Source organism: Physcomitrium patens, chromosome 19, assembly GCF_059467195.1.
Source record: "Physcomitrium patens ecotype Gransden chromosome 19, ASM5946719v1, whole genome shotgun sequence".
In the NCBI taxonomy this organism is placed as follows: domain Eukaryota; kingdom Viridiplantae; phylum Streptophyta; class Bryopsida; order Funariales; family Funariaceae; genus Physcomitrium; species Physcomitrium patens.
Genome location: NC_143428.1, coordinates 6,407,702 through 6,424,421, shown reverse-complemented (window position 1 = coordinate 6,424,421; position 16,720 = coordinate 6,407,702). Strand labels below are relative to the sequence as shown.

The following is a 16,720-nucleotide window of genomic DNA, read 5'->3' as shown; positions in this document are numbered from 1 at the left end:
TTAAAAAATATTACTTTTATAGGAGTTTGATATTTTACTTTGAACTTAAATTATTAGATATAACTATATATGAGCTAATTAGTACTTTGTTCAATTTACAAAATACGATATCTTTTATGCAATTTTTTTTATTATACTCTAAAATAAGTTCAAGTATGCAATTTTGCATCTTAAATTTGGTTAGTTCTCATAATTAAAAATAAAAAGTGACAGGTCATAAAGAATCTTATTAATAATTAAAATTTTAAGTTAGAAGGTATTATATTGATATGGTTAAAAAAAAAAAAAAAAAAAAAAAAAAAAAAATCTATTTTTTTTAAAGATACATTATAATCAATATTAAATACCTTAAATTTTGTTTTTGATTTATAAAAACTATTGATAATTTTATTTTTATTTTTTTTGATGCTTGGGATTAAATTTTGTAAATATATATTTAATAATAAATAATAATTTAATATATATTTATATTAAATATGTAAACAGTTTTAATTATACCAAATTCTAAATATTATATTTATTTGAGTTCTTTTAATTCCTAAAATGATGTTTTATTATTTATAAACAAAAGTTATAAAGTTAAAAATGTAAAATTGAATCTACACATAATATCTATGTTGCAAGATTTTAATACTTATATAGTGAAAAACTACTCTTTTAAAATTTAAACAAATAAATTTGGACAATCTATGTAAGTTATACAAAACGTATTAAAAGAAAATAAAAGAAAAGAAAAGACTTAATTTTTATTATTAATATGGTTCCTTTCATTTTTTATGATATTTTATTCTATTTTAATAAATATTTTATAATTACTTGATTCTTAAATCTAATTTTATACCTAAAAATAAAATAAAAAATTATTTAAAGTTTTATCAAAAAAAATCATATGTATTTCTTTCTAAATTATTCTCCAATATATTCAAATATATAAATTGAATGAAAAATTTCTTAAGTGTTAAAATTAATTAATTTATAGATAAAAAATTATACTTAAGTAATTGTTTCTAAACAATCATAGCTAAATTTTTTTATCTTGTTTTATTTTAATTCTATTTCAAAATTATTTTTATATTTTTATATTCTTATGTACTTCTATTTGAATCTATTTTTATAACTTAAAATATATGTAATTTAAGATACATATAATTGTTACAACTTAAATTGTAATATAAAGAATAATTTTAAACTATTACATAAATCTTAATAATAATTTATATAAATATTGATTGATTCTTATATTTCTTATATGCAATAATTTTTATATTTAATAAATTATATATGCATTTTATAATATTTTTTTAAAATAATCATTTCTAATAATTGAGACCAAAATAATATTTATGTACATTAGATTATAATAGCTTAAAAGACTATTTAGAATACACATACTGAATAATTTAAATAAATTAAGTAAATGGTTTGATAGTTTCAGTAAACTTTTTAGAAGAAAAAAAAAATTCTTATTAATTTTTCTTAATTATTTTATTTATTGAAAAATTTAAAACTTAACTCAAATTCAATAAGCTTCAAAAGTTTTAAACTTTATGTGTTGATGTTAATTTTAATCTAAAAACAAGAAGAATCCTGCAGTAGAGATCACAATGCAAAATATCATTTTCTATATTTAATAAGCTTCAAATTTTTTTAACTTTATGCAGTCATAATTTATGTGTTGTCATTAATTTTAATATAAAACAAAAAGAACCTTGCAATAGAGATCACAATGCAAAATATCATTTTCTATATTGATGTGAATTAGGTATTTTAATTATATATTTATTTCTTAGTTGTATATGTATTTTAATAATCATAAACAAAAAAAAGACTCAATTGGCAACAATCACATCAAAGTTAAATATTATTTTAAAATAGTTTTAGTGTCAATTTTTCTTTTATATAAAAATCTAATTTAAACTAAATTATTTTTATAATAATTCATATTCTAAAGTTCAGCTAATTTTTTTGGAGAAATTTTAAAAATTAAAAATTATCATTTTTAATTATAAATTTATTATATATATATATATATATATATATATATATTCTTTAAAGTATTGTATATTGCATGAAAAGTTTATCTTGCATAGAGGCAAGGATTATTTGTCACAATAGATTTTTAAGTTGTAAAGATCAAACTTTGCTAGTTTAGTAAAATTTTAGTAACAATATAATAACATAATTTTAAAAATAGATAAATATTAATATAAAATATATTATTTATTATTTTTAAATGCACTAATTATTTGAATAATTTAAATTGCTTTATAAACTGTAAATAAATTGAAATATTTAAGTAAACAAAGAGATAGAGTTTTATTAAAGGCACATACTCATAAGAGCATGTAAATAAAGATTTAATTTAATTACTTTTTTGCATGTAATTCATTATATATAAAAAAGTGTTTGAAGAAAAGTCTAATATTATAGAAATAAAGCTTATATACAATGAATTAAGGCCTTTAGAAAATTATTATAGGAAATATTTAATATTATAAAAAAATATTGTTGGAATATCTTTAACATTTGTATTATTACAATGAATGTTTTTCTTTTTTGTAAAAAGTCTCAAAGGCAACATTCTACAATTATTTTAACCCTAGCATGATACAAAGTCACTTAAAAATAACAACCACCATCTTGAATTAACCTAAATCATTGCTCCTACTTGTTCCTTGCATGACTTCTACACCACCTCAATTGCAACAAATTTATACAATTGCATAGCTAAAGAAGATTCTAAAAATAATAATGAAAAAAAAACTATTTAAAAATATACTCTACTAGCAATATATACATATATACATATATATAAATAAAAACAATTGTAATAGGATAAAGTAATTAATAAAATAAAATCAGCAAATAAAAAATAAAGTAAAGAATAGGTTTTAGTGATTGACAAAAGACAATTAATACTTGATGTCAAATTTCTTTTAAAACATATGCCTACAATCACATCTACATATGATAATGACATCATTGTTACTTGGCTTACATTAACTTGTGACAAAGGTTAAGACAAGTATGTACCAACATGCTAATCCATTGTAAGCAAGAATGTGGTTTTGATTTTAATGTTCTTTAAATAAATTTGCTTAAACTCCTCACATGAATGATTAGTTAGTTGGCTAGTCATAATCCTTGCATCTCTAACCTTGCTTACATGCTTGCTCTTCTCCAATTTCCAATTAATCATGTTTATGTTCATCAATTCAAACATTCATCTATACATCAACATAAATTTTATTTCTTTAATAACGACACATCAATGACTCGTTTGAATATGTTATTTGCAAAGCAAAGGTTGTCCATGAATGTATGCATATATATTTAAAAATGCACAACGCAAGTTGTGTGAGGATGATTTCTTCACAGTCACACTGCACCTCAGCCCCTCCCCGAAGTAAACTTTGGATTCCACAGCGATGCTACCGACCCACAAGCCCACCTCGATTGGCTTCAGCTCTGAGCCATTGAATGGGTCCGAATGTGCTTGCTCATCGTTCTCATGTGCACCCCTTGAAATTTCGGCGGACGCTGCAGAAAATGAGAAACCAGTGATCCAAGTCTCCTTATTCTCAATCCCTGAAGCCTTCGACTCCGGACCACCAGGTGCTCGATCTAATCTCAGCGTGGATCTGCGTGACCAACAACCAGCTCTCAGTTTCAAAGCATGGAAACCACTTGGGATCAAAAGCTCTTGAGCAGCAGCTTGGGAGGGGACCACGCCACGATTCATGGTCAGTGAGCGAACCGAATTCATGGCAGCTTCCTTCATTCAGATTCTGCTTTGACTGTCCCGACATACAACCAAGCTCCTGAAGACAATCCAAAGAGCTTTCTCGGATCGTCGCATGCTTTCTTAAGGAGAACGAACGGGTTTAATTGCGACACCGTGACTATCAGGATCTAACGAACAACTTGCGACATGAACGGCATTCTTGGCTCACATTTGTGTACCAGAAAAAGTGGTACTGATTGTGATATCGTTGCAGAGGGTGCGATGATCTGAAGCCGTGGTGGTGGTAGAGATGGAACCAGCATGAGTAGTGCGTGTGTATCTGCTTGGATGCTCAAGTGGAAGGGATCTGGTTGAATGTGTGACACATCATTCTTCCTGTCGAACACTTCCAGTGGTTTTATCATTCGTTATTGGGTACATGAAATGATTCCTTTTTCATGCGTAAGGGTTGTTTTTTTGAGACAATTTCAAATTGCTGTACTTTTCATGCTGAGAAGTTTATTCCTCTTTGTTTGATTACTTATTTTGATTATTGTAATTATTTTTTAAAATTGATGCCTTTTTTAATACAGTTTCTTTTTAAGTTCTCATTTACGCTGTATTTTGCATAAAAATACTCAGCAAACTGTTACAATTAGAGTTTAAAAGCACCTTCTTTTCCAAAAAAAAATGTCAAGATGTTTAAGTATGCAAAATTTCCAGTTTCAACGATAAATATAATTTTCGTCTCGTTATTTATTTATTTATTTATTTATATTTTTATATATATATATATAGGGAGAGAGAGAGAGAGAGAGAGAGAGAGAGAAAGATGCACTTCATATATATTTATTTTAACATTAGATCTCTGTGGAAACTTATCAGAAATCTAGGTTTTCGTTCTATCAAACTTATCAACAAAACATTTCAAAACTCATTTTCAAATACTATATTTTTTTTATTGTTTTTATTTTATGGGATTGTTTTGCATCCACTTATCAATCTCATGTTCCTAAAATAAGCACGAGTTAACAAGCACTGCAAAAGGGAAACGGCAAAAGAAAATAAAGCTCAGTGAACCTATTTCCCAAAGAGATAAAACACCGACTCCTCTGCAAGAAACGCAACAATCCTTCACCGAACTCACCCAAACCTTGCCCAAAAGACTATCCTGCTAACCAAGATTAGTGCTTCTAGGTACTTTCCAATCCGCCTTCCGTGTAATAATCGTGTTATTTTGTTATCTGGTCGCTTGCGCTGTCTCCCTGGATGAGCTTGTGGACCTCCAGAATCAACATCTGATTAGTAAGTCACTTGCATCTAATTATAGACCACTCTTCATGCCTGCGCCTAATGCATACCTTCATCTGCCTCTTTCTTCCAGTAGGTATTTTGAGTTGAAGCTTGGGAAGTAGTAATGAGGTTATGTTTTTGTTTTTGCCTTGTTTTGATTGCTCTTGTGGAGGCACTTAGTTGAGTTGATTGTTGAGAATTCATGTTGAGAAATCTGATCTCCTTCTAATGGCACTCATTGTCTGTTGTCTGTCCTCTACAAGAACGAGACCAAACCAGTTTCGCCTGATGAAAGTCTCTGATGTTGTGAAAGATATCCCGTTTTTTTGATGTAGAAAAGTACACAAAGTTCACCAATAACAATGACAGTCATGTATGAAAATTTGGATGCTTTTGGTGATCAATGCGTCATAATTTTTTTTGATTGCATTAATCCAAATTCATATCCATCTATCCATTTGTCTATACTCTTGTTAATGGAAGGTAATGAGGAATCTATTTTCCGTGCATTGCTTTTTGGAGTACCCTTTGACACTCTCTGGAAGGTGTACTTTCTCTCCAATATCTACTAATTCTTTCATTTCAAGGAAATTCTCGTTCATTATCGATGAATGATTGAAAATGACTATTGTCGTAAAACCAATCAAATTAAATGTTGAAATACTAACTCTTGTATAAATCTCCTTTTTAGAAATAAATGATCAAGTTTCAGTCTAAAAAAACATGAACTACTTAAAAAAGAAGCGAAAAAATCATTAGATGATTACAGAAACCAATTTGAACAAAATCAACCATAATCACTTTTAAAAAATACTCTACAATGTTAAACAGTAACAGTGCTACCTTATTAAAATATAATTACTTAAAGCACAAATATAACATAACAAAATAAAATCAGCATTTTGAAGCCATTGAGTTACGGGACACCCACTTTCAAGCGGCATTCTACATTTTCCTTGGATTGATGGCAGCATTTTTTGAACACGTGGAATGAATGTAAAGATATATACACACACAAATATATATATATATATATATATATATTCCAAAGAAAGGAATTCCTGTGTGAAGCTTTGACGACAAACACGTCGCGAGGGGAATTCGTCGTGAGCAGGAGAATTATCAGACACTACAATTGCAGCCGCGCCACCCATTCACACTCAGCAAAGTGAAGGGAGTGAATGAAAGCGAGGAAGCGAGGATTCATGCACATGATGGGGAGCCATTGCCGTGGGAGTCGCGCCCCACCATGTCGTGCCTTCACAGTCAGACAGTCAGAAGAGGGCACCAGAGCCACATCCACAGCCAGCACAGGTCCAGTCAGATACTCTGGTTTTGATTTTTTTTGTTTCTGTTTTTTGTTTGTTTTTTGTTTTTTTTTTCCTGATTTCCGATCCGATTATGACTAAATATCATGTAAAAATTGCTGCTGTCACTGCTCAGATTCGTCTCCGCTGTGGATTCGATGCATGCGAATTTCGCCGCCCGCCCTTGCTAACTTTAGCCACCTCTGCGACCAGCTCGTACTTTCGTCTCCGCACGTACGCAACCAATCACTCCGTCGGTGTGTGTGTTTGTCTCTTTCTCCCTTGTCTGTATTTACCCATTCTCTTTGTCTGCTTGATGAATGCCTACTCTTGCTTATGCTTACCGACAAGGCGTGGTGGTTTGCAGCTGCTGAGTTTCGAGGTTGGTACCCACCTCAGCTTCGGTGGTAGGAACGTGTTGCCGCACTGTGTAAGGGTGGGGACGTAGCTTGGAGGTGTTGGGAGTGCAGTTGTCTGAGGAGCTCGTGGGTGAGCTTGGCCAGGGTAGAATTCATTCGTAGGGCTTGACGTGCTGTCCACGGAGTTTGCCGCGGACCCAGTGTCGGTGTCTGATCGGAGATGGCGTGCACTAAGACTTTGTCAGACAGCGGCAATGGCACTGTCAGCGACTCGGTCTGAGTTGGCGAGCCTTCTGATTTTGTACGCCTCCCTCACACACTCTTCGAGCCTTCGCTTTCTCTTGATGAAGAAGAACACCGAGTCGTTTACACACGATGCAATTACTCTTGACGTGGCTAGTTCCTTAATCTGCTTCTGTGCGGTGAAATCAGTCGTCTCTTGTTGACGAGGTGGGCACAGGGTTTGCACTTTCTTGTGGGTCAACACGGAGAATTAGGCAGTTGGAGATACTGGCCACCTTTTATGCTTTTTTATTTGCTACGTCAGCAAGTGATCAGAAGTGCATGCATCGACTTGCTAGAGCTCAGGTACTCAAGTGATTGCAACTAGTTTGACCGCGACGAAGGCTGGGAATGCTTTTGGTGCCTGATTGGAACCGCCATGGTGTGCATGCGAGGATTGCTAACCCCTATCTGCTAAAACTTGAGGAATCTGTCTTCATCAAGGCCTTGAGGTACACCTTGTTGAGGGATACATACCAATTATTTCTGGAACGTGGGTCCAGTTCGGAGTTCGTGTTCTGTTAGCGAAGCATCTCTCTTTCAAGGGGTATCAGTTTCGTATGTTTGAACTCGTCATTGCATTAACTTTAAGGTGTGTGTGTGTGTTTTGTCGTCGTCGTAGTCGTCGTCGTCGTCGTCTTTATTCTGGTGTTTGCTGATATCTTTGAGGAACTATGGAGGGGAAATGTCTGGTGTTGAGTGAGACTTGTTCAGCGGTAATTTAACGCAGGGGCGAGGTAGAACTGCAGGTGAGGATAAGATGGACATGTACGCTCAAGAGGCCAAGCGAAAAGGGATTTACACTTACGACGCAGCATGGACGATCTACGGGATGAATTGGAGCGTGCGAAGGGATAGCAAGTTCCGTCTCGCTGTCGGAAGTTTTATTGAGGAGTACAGAAACATGGTGGAGATAGTGCAACTGGAAGACGAAACAGGAAAGTTTCAAGTCGATCCGAAGCTGTCGTTCGACCATCCATACCCGGCGACCAAAATCATGTTCATTCCGGACAAGGAGAGCGCGAAGCCCGACCTGATGGCCACAACAAGCGACAACCTCCGCATTTGGCAGATTCACGAGGATAAAGTTGAACTCAAGAGCCTGTTGAACAATCGACAAAATAGAGATTACTGCTCGCCCCTCACGTCGTTCGACTGGAACGAATTCGACATGCGGAGGCTGGGAACGAGCAGTATTGACACGACGTGCACCATCTGGGACATCGAGAGAGGCATTGTGGACACTCAACTCATCGCCCATGACAAGGAGGTTCACGATATCGCATGGGGTGGAATCGGCGTCTTCGCGTCTGTGTCGGCGGACGGCTCCGTCCGTGTCTTCGACCTCCGGGATAAGCAGCACTCCACCATTATTTACGAGAGCCCACAACCAGGCACACCGCTCCTCCGCCTGGGATGGAACAAAGACGACCCTCGCTTCATGGCTACAATACTAATGGATTCGTCGAAAGTGGTCATATTAGACATTAGGTATCCGACGGTCCCGGTCTCGGAGTTGCAGAGGCATCAAGCTTGTGTGAACGCCATAGCTTGGGCTCCACACAGCGCCTGCCATATATGCACAGCCGGTGATGATTCGCAGGTAATGACTCTACATCTGATCCCTCACGACTTCACTATATCTCTTCCACTCTTTCAAGATAGCTGCGAGTAAGCGTTAATTCAATCGATCACTCGCAAGCACGTCGTCTCAAATTCGTGATGCCGTTTAATATTGTTACATTGCAGGCTCTCATATGGGATATGTCAGCAAAGCCAGTGGACGGCGGATTGGACCCAATTCTGGCATACACCGCAGGAGGAGAGGTGAACCAGGTGCAGTGGTCTGCGTCGCATTCCGATTGGGTTGCCATAGCATTTGGAAACAAGCTCCAAGTCCTCCGCGTGTAGCTCGCCCCCTTCGCCACCCACCCACTTTGAAACCCTAATTTATCCTTACTGTCCACATTTTTGAAGAATCACAACACCGAATAGGACCTAACGATTAGTTTGAGAATGCAATACCTTCTTTGATTCTCACCTACAGCCCCGCCCTGTGGGTATTAGGGTTGTTACAATTTGCAGAGGACTGCCTGAATATGGTTTGTAGGCAAACACCAAATCGTTGTTTCCAATACTTCCCCGCACCAGGACCGTCTCGAAAGACATGTATAGGTGAAGTCTAATGGCTCGCACAACCCAGGTTGAGATGTAGATGAGGACTAAGTGACTAATTCTGAGCAATTTAGGGGGAGGTGTGTAGGATTCTAGCACTCTGACCTTGTAACAATGCCGCCCTGAACACTGACTGCAACCCTTGTAGAGCTGCTACCGTGACAATCTGTGAGGGAACCCTAACCCATGTCACCAGCATTCTGCTCCTCCATTGGAATACCCACATAGCCATTTTTGTGTGTTGTGCTCAAGAATGATTGTTGGGAGGGCGTAAGATGTATTGGAAAGTTGTCTTGACTACTGTATAACAAAAACAGACCAACATGGGAGGTAAAGGATTAGTCTTTAGAATATGATTATACCCACCGTTCAAAGTTCTTGGTTTCATCTCTTGGTACAACTATTTTTAATGGGTATTTCTTTTTAATGTTAATGACAATAGATGTTCAAGTCAATTTAGGAATGATAGCCGTATCCATTATCTAAGTTTCTTTGTTGTATAGGTGGTATTTTATTCAATGTTTTTTTAAAAAAATAAATTTTTTGCTTGTAGATGTTTGTAGTCTAAATATGATAAATAAACATACTTTTGGCTTCAAAAAAATACCATAATTTTATCATAAACATTGATTTTTTGCCTTATTGTTTTTTGCAAGAGCTATTAAATTTCGTTTGTATGTGTATTTGTTCTTCAATTTTTGGTTGTTATTATACATATATTAGTTGTCAATTATATAAAATAACAACTAATCTCAAAATATTATGGTTCTTAAAAGTAGCCATGTAGACTTCTTATTAGTTAGTAAATACAAAAGCAAAATTAAGACAATCATCAATATTATTAATGCTTTTTAGACACTTTAATCTTTGTTTAAGATTCTTTAGTCTATTATGCTCAAGAATAACCACCCTAGTATCTTCCTATCTTACAAATATACTTATTCTTTTACATCTTTTTCTTCTTATATATATATATATATATATATATATATATATGTACAAATAACAAATTTAAATATACATCTTTGCCATATACATTAAAGTATTAATATAATTTTATGATTTACATTTTTTAAGACGAAATTTTATAAACTAAAACAAACATCCTTTAATCTACAAAATCAAATTTAAAATATATATATAAACACATTTTGCCAATATTTTTTAAATTTATTTTGTATGTATACATAACTGATATTTTTAATTAAATGTAAATTTAAAATAAGATATTAATAATTCTTCATTAAAAATTCAAAATAGAACAATAAATATTACAAGTTTTGAAAATGTGGATAGTAAATATTTTAAAACTAGTTTTAAAAAATAGATATACTTAAAAAGTAATTGGATAAAATAATATTTTAAAAAATAAGTCAAAAAATTAAATTAAATATGTAGTAAAAAATAAATTATGCATATTACATACAACAAAAAGAACATAGTAATTCTAATTAAATAAATTTGAAGAAAATTTCAATCTTAATTAATTGTATAATACATGTTAAGTTGCCATTGCTATTATTGCCAAAAACAAACGTTATTTACTAAAAGAAAGAAATATATTAAACTTTAATTTATTAGTATAAAATTTTCTTTATGTTAATACTTTTATTTTTCTAATGAATTCTCATAAATCAAGATTTTTATTTTAAATTCAAATACAACTAAAAAATGTTCATAAAAATTAAATGCTTTTAAAGAATATATAATCTAGAAGTATCCTTTATAAGTATAGCACTTTTTAATATTTATTGTAGAAAGTACAAAAATTAATTATTTATTTATTTATTTACAATAATAAAATAAATAGGTAACTAAGTTAATTGTTAAAATATGTGTATTTTTAAAAATTAGTGAAAACGATTTCACCTATTATAATACTATTTTCAACAACTATCAAAAGCATAGTTAAATGAATAATGTCTTCAACAACTATCTTAAGTACTTATTTATTTATGAAACATACTGTGAATTTGAAGATAACATCTTTATGTATATGTTACTTCAAATAAAATAAATATAAGGATCTGAATAAAAATTATAAAGATCTTGCCTAAATTTGTTTGTGTCAGACCATTTATAAGTATTTTAAAGAACTTGTGATACTTGTAAGACTAGCATGTGGTAAAACAAATATAAAAATAAAAATAGAAACATTGTTAAATCAAGTAGTTGATAATCATGAGTTATAATGATTATGAGATTTCTAAATAAATACATGTAGCAATCAATAGTAAATATAGAACAAAAAGGGATGAAGATTTTGTCTTCTTTTATAAAGTAATGAAGTGTTTTGACCACTAAGATTTTTTAAAAGGTCTATTTTACTTAAGTAAATAGAAGTAGTTGGAAACATGTAGGTAGATAATAGGTAATAGATAGATAGTAGGTAGATAGAAAGTAGGTAGAAACATGTAGGTAGATAGTAGGTAGTTAATAGGTAGATAATATCTTCTTCAAGAAACATAGAATTTTAATATTTTCAACTCTCAATTATTTTGTAGAAATATTATCTTTATTTTAGAATAAATTGTAAGTTTTTACAAGAAAATATATCATATCAAGTAAAATAACACACACACACACACACATATATATATATATATATATATATATATATACATACATACATATACACATGTGTTTTTTTATTTACATGATTTATAACATTTTTTACTTATGTTATACTACTATAATTATATAATAACTTAAGCATATTTTAAAAAATTGTTGTCAACTTTTAATATATAGATTTTTTAAAATTTAAATAAAACTTAATATGCAATTTTTTTTGATGTCATAATACATAAAAATAAAAACAAAAAAACGAATGACTCAAAATGTTAAACAAATATGTTCCAGTTCATGCAAACCACAAAGGTTCGAATACAACATTGTCGGCATGTACACATGGCATCTACTTTGCCTCGACAGGGTATATCAGCGGAAAGGGAAAGGAGTCAGATACCCGGCATCTCAAACGACAGGTATAAACACGGGTATCAATAGAGGCACCAGCGGGTAACGGAGTCCTTGCATTCAAGCACCTGAGGCCTGTGAAGTGAGAGTTTTCGATGCTGTGATGATGGCTGCGATTTCCACTTTGATCGTGCTCATGCTCGCGCTTTGCGTCACCTGCGCCGATTTAGCTGCAGCTGCAGTTCATTACACAGGCATCTCGGTATTCAGCGCTTCCCATCAATTTTTGTGTCGAATGTTTGGGGCGCTTGAGCGTTTTGGGTTTGGTTTGGAGTGAGTTTTGGACTGCAGGTTCGGAGAGAGTGTGTGTTGCGCGTGCAATTGTAGTTTACAGACATCGGCTTGTGGATTAAAATGCAAGTGAGGTTTCATTTTCTTCTTTCACCTTTCGAGAATTGTGGGTTTCGATTTTGAACTTGTGAATAGTTCACTGGGAAATATCCCGGTGGCATGCAGCTGGTGGCTACCTATTCCACGCCTCCACCGCGAATTTACGCTCCAACTCCAATCTCGAAGGCTTCTCTTTATTTTCGATGTCATGTAGAATATTCTGGTGCTGCACACATCATGTGACGTGCCGATTTTTTTGTCTGTGCTTTTTTGATGAGATTTTAGCGGCATTCTGCAATTTCTTGCATTCGGGAACTACAAACCCTATTTCACGATCTAGTGAAAGTGGTGGCCAAGATCGTGGGATAAAATTGGATACTCTTGGCCAATCCCGTTCACATTTAAGTTTAACCTTGTTCACCGATTATTTCTAGTACTGTTTCTCGACCATCACATCTAATTAGCTGCTGTGTGAAATTGTTTTCAAATGATATTTTCAATGGTTATATGTTCATTAGATTATCGACATCTGCCAGCTGTTTTGACTTGAAGTCTCAGGGGATTTCTTATAACTAGATACCATACTTAAAAACCATCATGTGGTGTGATTTTGTCATGAGAATTCGATTAGAGTTGGTGTGGTGTTGGAACCTTACTTGGTCGCCTGTGTTTTGGTTGTTTATTGAACTTTTAGATCACTGTTAGTGTAAATCTTGAATGATCACTGTTCTGTGCAGGACAAGGAACTGGGAGAAAGAAAGGTGCGGTGCTATCAAGACATTGATAAGTACGAGAGTTTCTTTCCTACAAGCTGTTTATTCGATCTACCAGCATGGGTGTCGTTTTTGCACCGCTTTCTTATTTTTTGCTTGTATAATTTTATTTCTGGGAATGACATCTATTAGAGAACTTTATATTCTGTGCAAGCTGCAAGTAGCAACACCTCTATGCATTTCACAGAAAGTGTTGACAACAATTGCACAGTATGTCTAGAAGGCGCACTGGTTAGGTACTGTCTAAACAGTTTTAGCTTATATTCATTTATCAAAGATAACAGCCGTTCTCGGCCCAGAATTTCTTTTGGGTGTTTGATAGTGGCAATGACTATTGTGTTTGGGAATGAGCAGTGGGCTTTGGGGCAACTCGTGCAAAGCATCACCGACTGAAAAGGAGAATTGCGCATTGATTTGTGTTTCTCCCACCTGCTATGATTCTGTTTATGGCAGTGACCCTGTAAGCTTCCACTGCCTATGTGTGACATCAGATTCGAATTGCAATTGAACAGTTAGGGCATCTTCCGAGTTTATTAACTAGTAAGGATCATGCTAATTTTTTCGATTTGTTGAGGCCTGCAATCATGTACACCGGTACATGAGGGTTGATTAAGAACAGGGATTTTCAGCATGACATTTCGATCGGAGCTCTGGCATTAGAAGGCTGATATAGTTTGTTTGAAATATGCGTTGTATCTGCTTTACAACATATAAAGGTTGTGATTGTTTGTAATGCTTACAGGGATTCTGTGTGAGGAATCGTGAGATCTCTTGCTGAACTGTATTTAACTTTTTTGCATGAAATGTGATCTTAATCCAACATGATATAACTCATTCTTTGACTCGGTTGCATGTGCCCATGCGGATGACGGCTCTTTTTCTTTGTGGCCTCTATTCAGCTAGAGGAAGGCGAAGTAGATCTGAGAAGAGGGCGAGAATTCAAAGCTTGCATTCGTGGGTAATGTTATTGTATCCTGCTTCCCCTTGCTTGAAAGTCATTCTACATTTTGCAATAAAGCAGGTATTGTTCCTTGCATTTTTGAAGAATCATGAGTGTATATGCGGACCTTCAGGTTTCAAATCACACGTATTTTGTGGTTAATCTAAGGAGCAAAATGTTTGTTTTTTATTACAGGCAAATGCAGGGTGACAGACTGGCAAGAGCCAAGAGCATTGCGTTTTAATAGTAAGAGGATATTGGATACTTCAAATCACCTGCAGGTGCCTTCTCTGGTTTAAAAGATTAGAGTGTGCATTTGTGACATGTAAAATCGCATCCTATTATGCTGTATTTAGCTGGTCTTACACTTTTTGTGTTTGACCCTTGTTACAAGCTCACAGTTTCACCGATCTCTTTATGATGCTGTGCTTTTTTCACAGTTTTGAACTGACGTTACCTGTGCCTTTTGGTTACCTTGCATCCAACTGCTTTGAGTTATTTGTGATCTAATTCAACATTTCAGATCAGAATCTGTTGCGCGCAAGTATTCAACCATGTTTGAAACCATGAAAGGTACAATTAGCATCCAAAACTAGGAATTCTACGCCAACTCATGTGCAAGTCAACAATAATGAAATTCGACGTCGCCGTGTCCAAAGCATTGCAGCTGTTTAATTCAGTTCCTAAAACAAATTTCAGTGGGATCCCAGTGAAAAACTTCATGAGATTGAACAAGAATCTATTCTCTTGCAAAAAGTTCATGAGTTTTGTAAAGCAACTAGACGCATGGTTTTGAACAATAAATGTTTGAAGTTTAAGTAAATTTAGATTATTAGCATGTGGCGCTTATCAAAGAATAAATAGATAGAATTTCCAACGAATTTTCAACTTACAAAATTCAAGAAAAATATTGACTTTGAAATTATGTAATTGGATCAAAGAAAATTTTGAGTTTATTCGTAAATTTAATTGCCTGGTTTAATCCATGTGTGTGTGTGTGTATATATATATATATATATATATAGAAATATAAGGAATTGTCAAATCAACTCACCTGTTTGCTAAATTGATCCACCCATCATTATTATTAGTATGGTTGATTAATTTCAAGAATTAGTATGTTGAGGGTTGGGGGCAAATAAAAATGGGTGGTTTGATTTAGCAAATGGAATGGGTTGATTTAGCAATTTTCTTTATATGTTGATTTATGTCACATACTAATATTAAATGTTTCAGCAAGCAGGAAACATCTATTTAATATTTAAAATAATAATTGAAAATAGTAGAAATCCAAAAGATATTATATATATATATAACTATTATATCATATCATTATTTTAAGATTGTTTATTGTATGAAAGTAAAAAATTAAAAACCACAAAAGGCATTAATTAACTTATTTGATGAAAGGCTCAACATGATGAGTTAACTAGATATTTTATAAATCAAAAGTTAAAATCTTCATCTTTGACACACTAATTAAACATTTAATGAATTTGGCTAAGATAAAATATAATTGTTTTTTTAATATAATTTTTTGTGGAAAATATAAGTAAATAATTTTTTAATAAAGATATCCAACTTTTTCTTTTCTTTTCTTTTCAAAAATTAAGCAACCAAAACCAATGAAATTCTAGTATAATTTGGTTCTATACATCTAATTATTTTTGTAAAAATAGGGGAAAATATAAAAATAGACAAATAGATTATAACACAATGATCTAGGTAGGTTCAATTTTGTACTGTCTAGTAATATGGTCTCAATGAAAATCATATTTTTATCTTTTTCATTTCAAAAGTTAATTTTTTTCAGTTGGCTTGATTGATTAAATGACTTGGGGCATGCTTTTTGCAATACATATATATATATATATATATATATGTGTGTGTGTGCGTGTGTGTACTCATTATGTATTTTCAAATGTACATTGTAGATTATTCAGTGTAGAAATTAAATTGCTCAATTCCAGTGGCTTGGTTGTACATTATTCAAAATTCATTTCAAATTCTTATTGTATTATCTTATAATAAATAGAATTGGTGGATTGTATTTATATAAATAACCAAAAAAACAGAATAAAACAAAACAACAATGTGTGAGTACAGCAAATAGAAAAAATATATTAAGTGTCAAATATTACTTGGCAAAGTTGAGGTTTGTAAAAGTATAAATAAAAGGGGATATGACCCCTGGCGTAAATCATGAATTTTGACACTTGGTACTCAAATTGTATTATGTTTGATGCCTGTAAATTATATTCTATCCAAATTTTACTCCAAAGTATTCAAGTTTTGAATTTTTTATTGAATATATATATATATATATATATATATATATGTGTTCATACATGCATACATATATCAACTGAAAACTTTCATGAAAGTTTAGAATTAAAATAATGAAATGATGTTTCATTGAAGTCATTTGATTGGAATTGAATATTTATATACAGTATCTCCATTACATATATATATATATAGTGTTGTTGTAAAGTTCTTTTGAAATGATCTAGAAAGTTTGATTTCAACTTTTTTGCCAGATTCAAATTTGATAAAAT

At 32.6% G+C, this 16,720-nt stretch overlaps 3 protein-coding genes across 12 annotated transcripts; all 3 read left to right on the top strand.

The window, feature by feature from the left end:
- The first annotated feature begins 6,112 nt into the window (after window positions 1-6,112).
- Window positions 6,113-6,832, top strand: LOC149987370 (uncharacterized). 2 transcript variants are annotated; one of them, XM_090244701.1, is made up of 3 exons: window positions 6,113-6,331; window positions 6,461-6,581; window positions 6,692-6,832. In XM_090244701.1, exons 1-3 carry the CDS (start codon window positions 6,199-6,201, stop codon window positions 6,696-6,698), a joined length of 261 nt encoding a protein of 86 aa, XP_090100827.1. In that variant the 5' UTR covers window positions 6,113-6,198; the 3' UTR covers window positions 6,699-6,832. The 2 variants fall into 2 exon arrangements, with proteins under 2 accessions (XP_090100827.1, XP_090100826.1); XM_090244700.1 differs by having other exon boundaries at window positions 6,461-6,558; window positions 6,692-6,831.
- Window positions 6,631-9,517, top strand: LOC112272808 (WD repeat-containing protein LWD1). 6 transcript variants are annotated; one of them, XM_090244698.1, is made up of 4 exons: window positions 6,631-6,984; window positions 7,144-7,417; window positions 7,715-8,568; window positions 8,715-9,517. In XM_090244698.1, exons 3-4 carry the CDS (start codon window positions 7,726-7,728, stop codon window positions 8,874-8,876), a joined length of 1,005 nt encoding a protein of 334 aa, XP_090100824.1. In that variant the 5' UTR covers window positions 6,631-6,984; window positions 7,144-7,417; window positions 7,715-7,725; the 3' UTR covers window positions 8,877-9,517. The 6 variants fall into 6 exon arrangements, with proteins under 6 accessions (XP_090100824.1, XP_024356698.1, XP_024356702.1 ...); XM_024500930.3 differs by having other exon boundaries at window positions 6,640-7,417; window positions 7,707-8,568; XM_024500934.3 differs by having other exon boundaries at window positions 6,803-7,417.
- A 2,701-nt stretch (window positions 9,518-12,218) lies between these two features.
- On the top strand, window positions 12,219-15,126 carry LOC112295862 (uncharacterized). Of its 4 annotated transcripts, none has more exons than XM_024547879.3 (6): window positions 12,219-12,321; window positions 13,187-13,236; window positions 13,577-13,682; window positions 14,122-14,180; window positions 14,358-14,443; window positions 14,686-15,126. In XM_024547879.3, the coding sequence occupies exons 1-5, from the start codon at window positions 12,223-12,225 to the stop codon at window positions 14,404-14,406; spliced, it is 363 nt and encodes a 120-aa protein (XP_024403647.1). In that variant the 5' UTR covers window positions 12,219-12,222; the 3' UTR covers window positions 14,407-14,443; window positions 14,686-15,126. The 4 variants fall into 4 exon arrangements, with proteins under 4 accessions (XP_024403647.1, XP_024403646.1, XP_090100900.1 ...); XM_090244774.1 differs by lacking the exon at window positions 12,219-12,321 and adding an exon at window positions 12,326-12,479; XM_024547878.3 differs by lacking the exon at window positions 14,686-15,126 and having other exon boundaries at window positions 14,358-14,572.
- The last annotated feature ends 1,594 nt before the right edge of the window (window positions 15,127-16,720 follow it).

Coding starts and splice junctions, on each gene's coding strand:
- LOC149987370 (XM_090244700.1), top strand. CDS start 6,199: ATGAAAGCGAGGAAGCGAGGATTCATGCACATGATGGGGAGCCATTGC. Junction 6,332..6,460: donor CACATCCACAGCCAGCACAG/GTCCAGTCAGAT, acceptor GTCACTGCTCAG/ATTCGTCTCCGCTGTGGATT. Junction 6,559..6,691: donor TCGTACTTTCGTCTCCGCAC/GTACGCAACCAA, acceptor GGTGGTTTGCAG/CTGCTGAGTTTCGAGGTTGG.
- LOC112272808 (XM_024500930.3), top strand. CDS start 7,317: ATGCTTTTGGTGCCTGATTGGAACCGCCATGGTGTGCATGCGAGGATT. Junction 7,418..7,706: donor GTCTTCATCAAGGCCTTGAG/GTACACCTTGTT, acceptor GGGGCGAGGTAG/AACTGCAGGTGAGGATAAGA. Junction 8,569..8,714: donor CAGCCGGTGATGATTCGCAG/GTAATGACTCTA, acceptor GTTACATTGCAG/GCTCTCATATGGGATATGTC.
- LOC112295862 (XM_024547879.3), top strand. CDS start 12,223: ATGATGGCTGCGATTTCCACTTTGATCGTGCTCATGCTCGCGCTTTGC. Junction 12,322..13,186: donor TTCATTACACAGGCATCTCG/GTATTCAGCGCT, acceptor TGTTCTGTGCAG/GACAAGGAACTGGGAGAAAG. Junction 13,237..13,576: donor TGCTATCAAGACATTGATAA/GTACGAGAGTTT, acceptor GGGAATGAGCAG/TGGGCTTTGGGGCAACTCGT.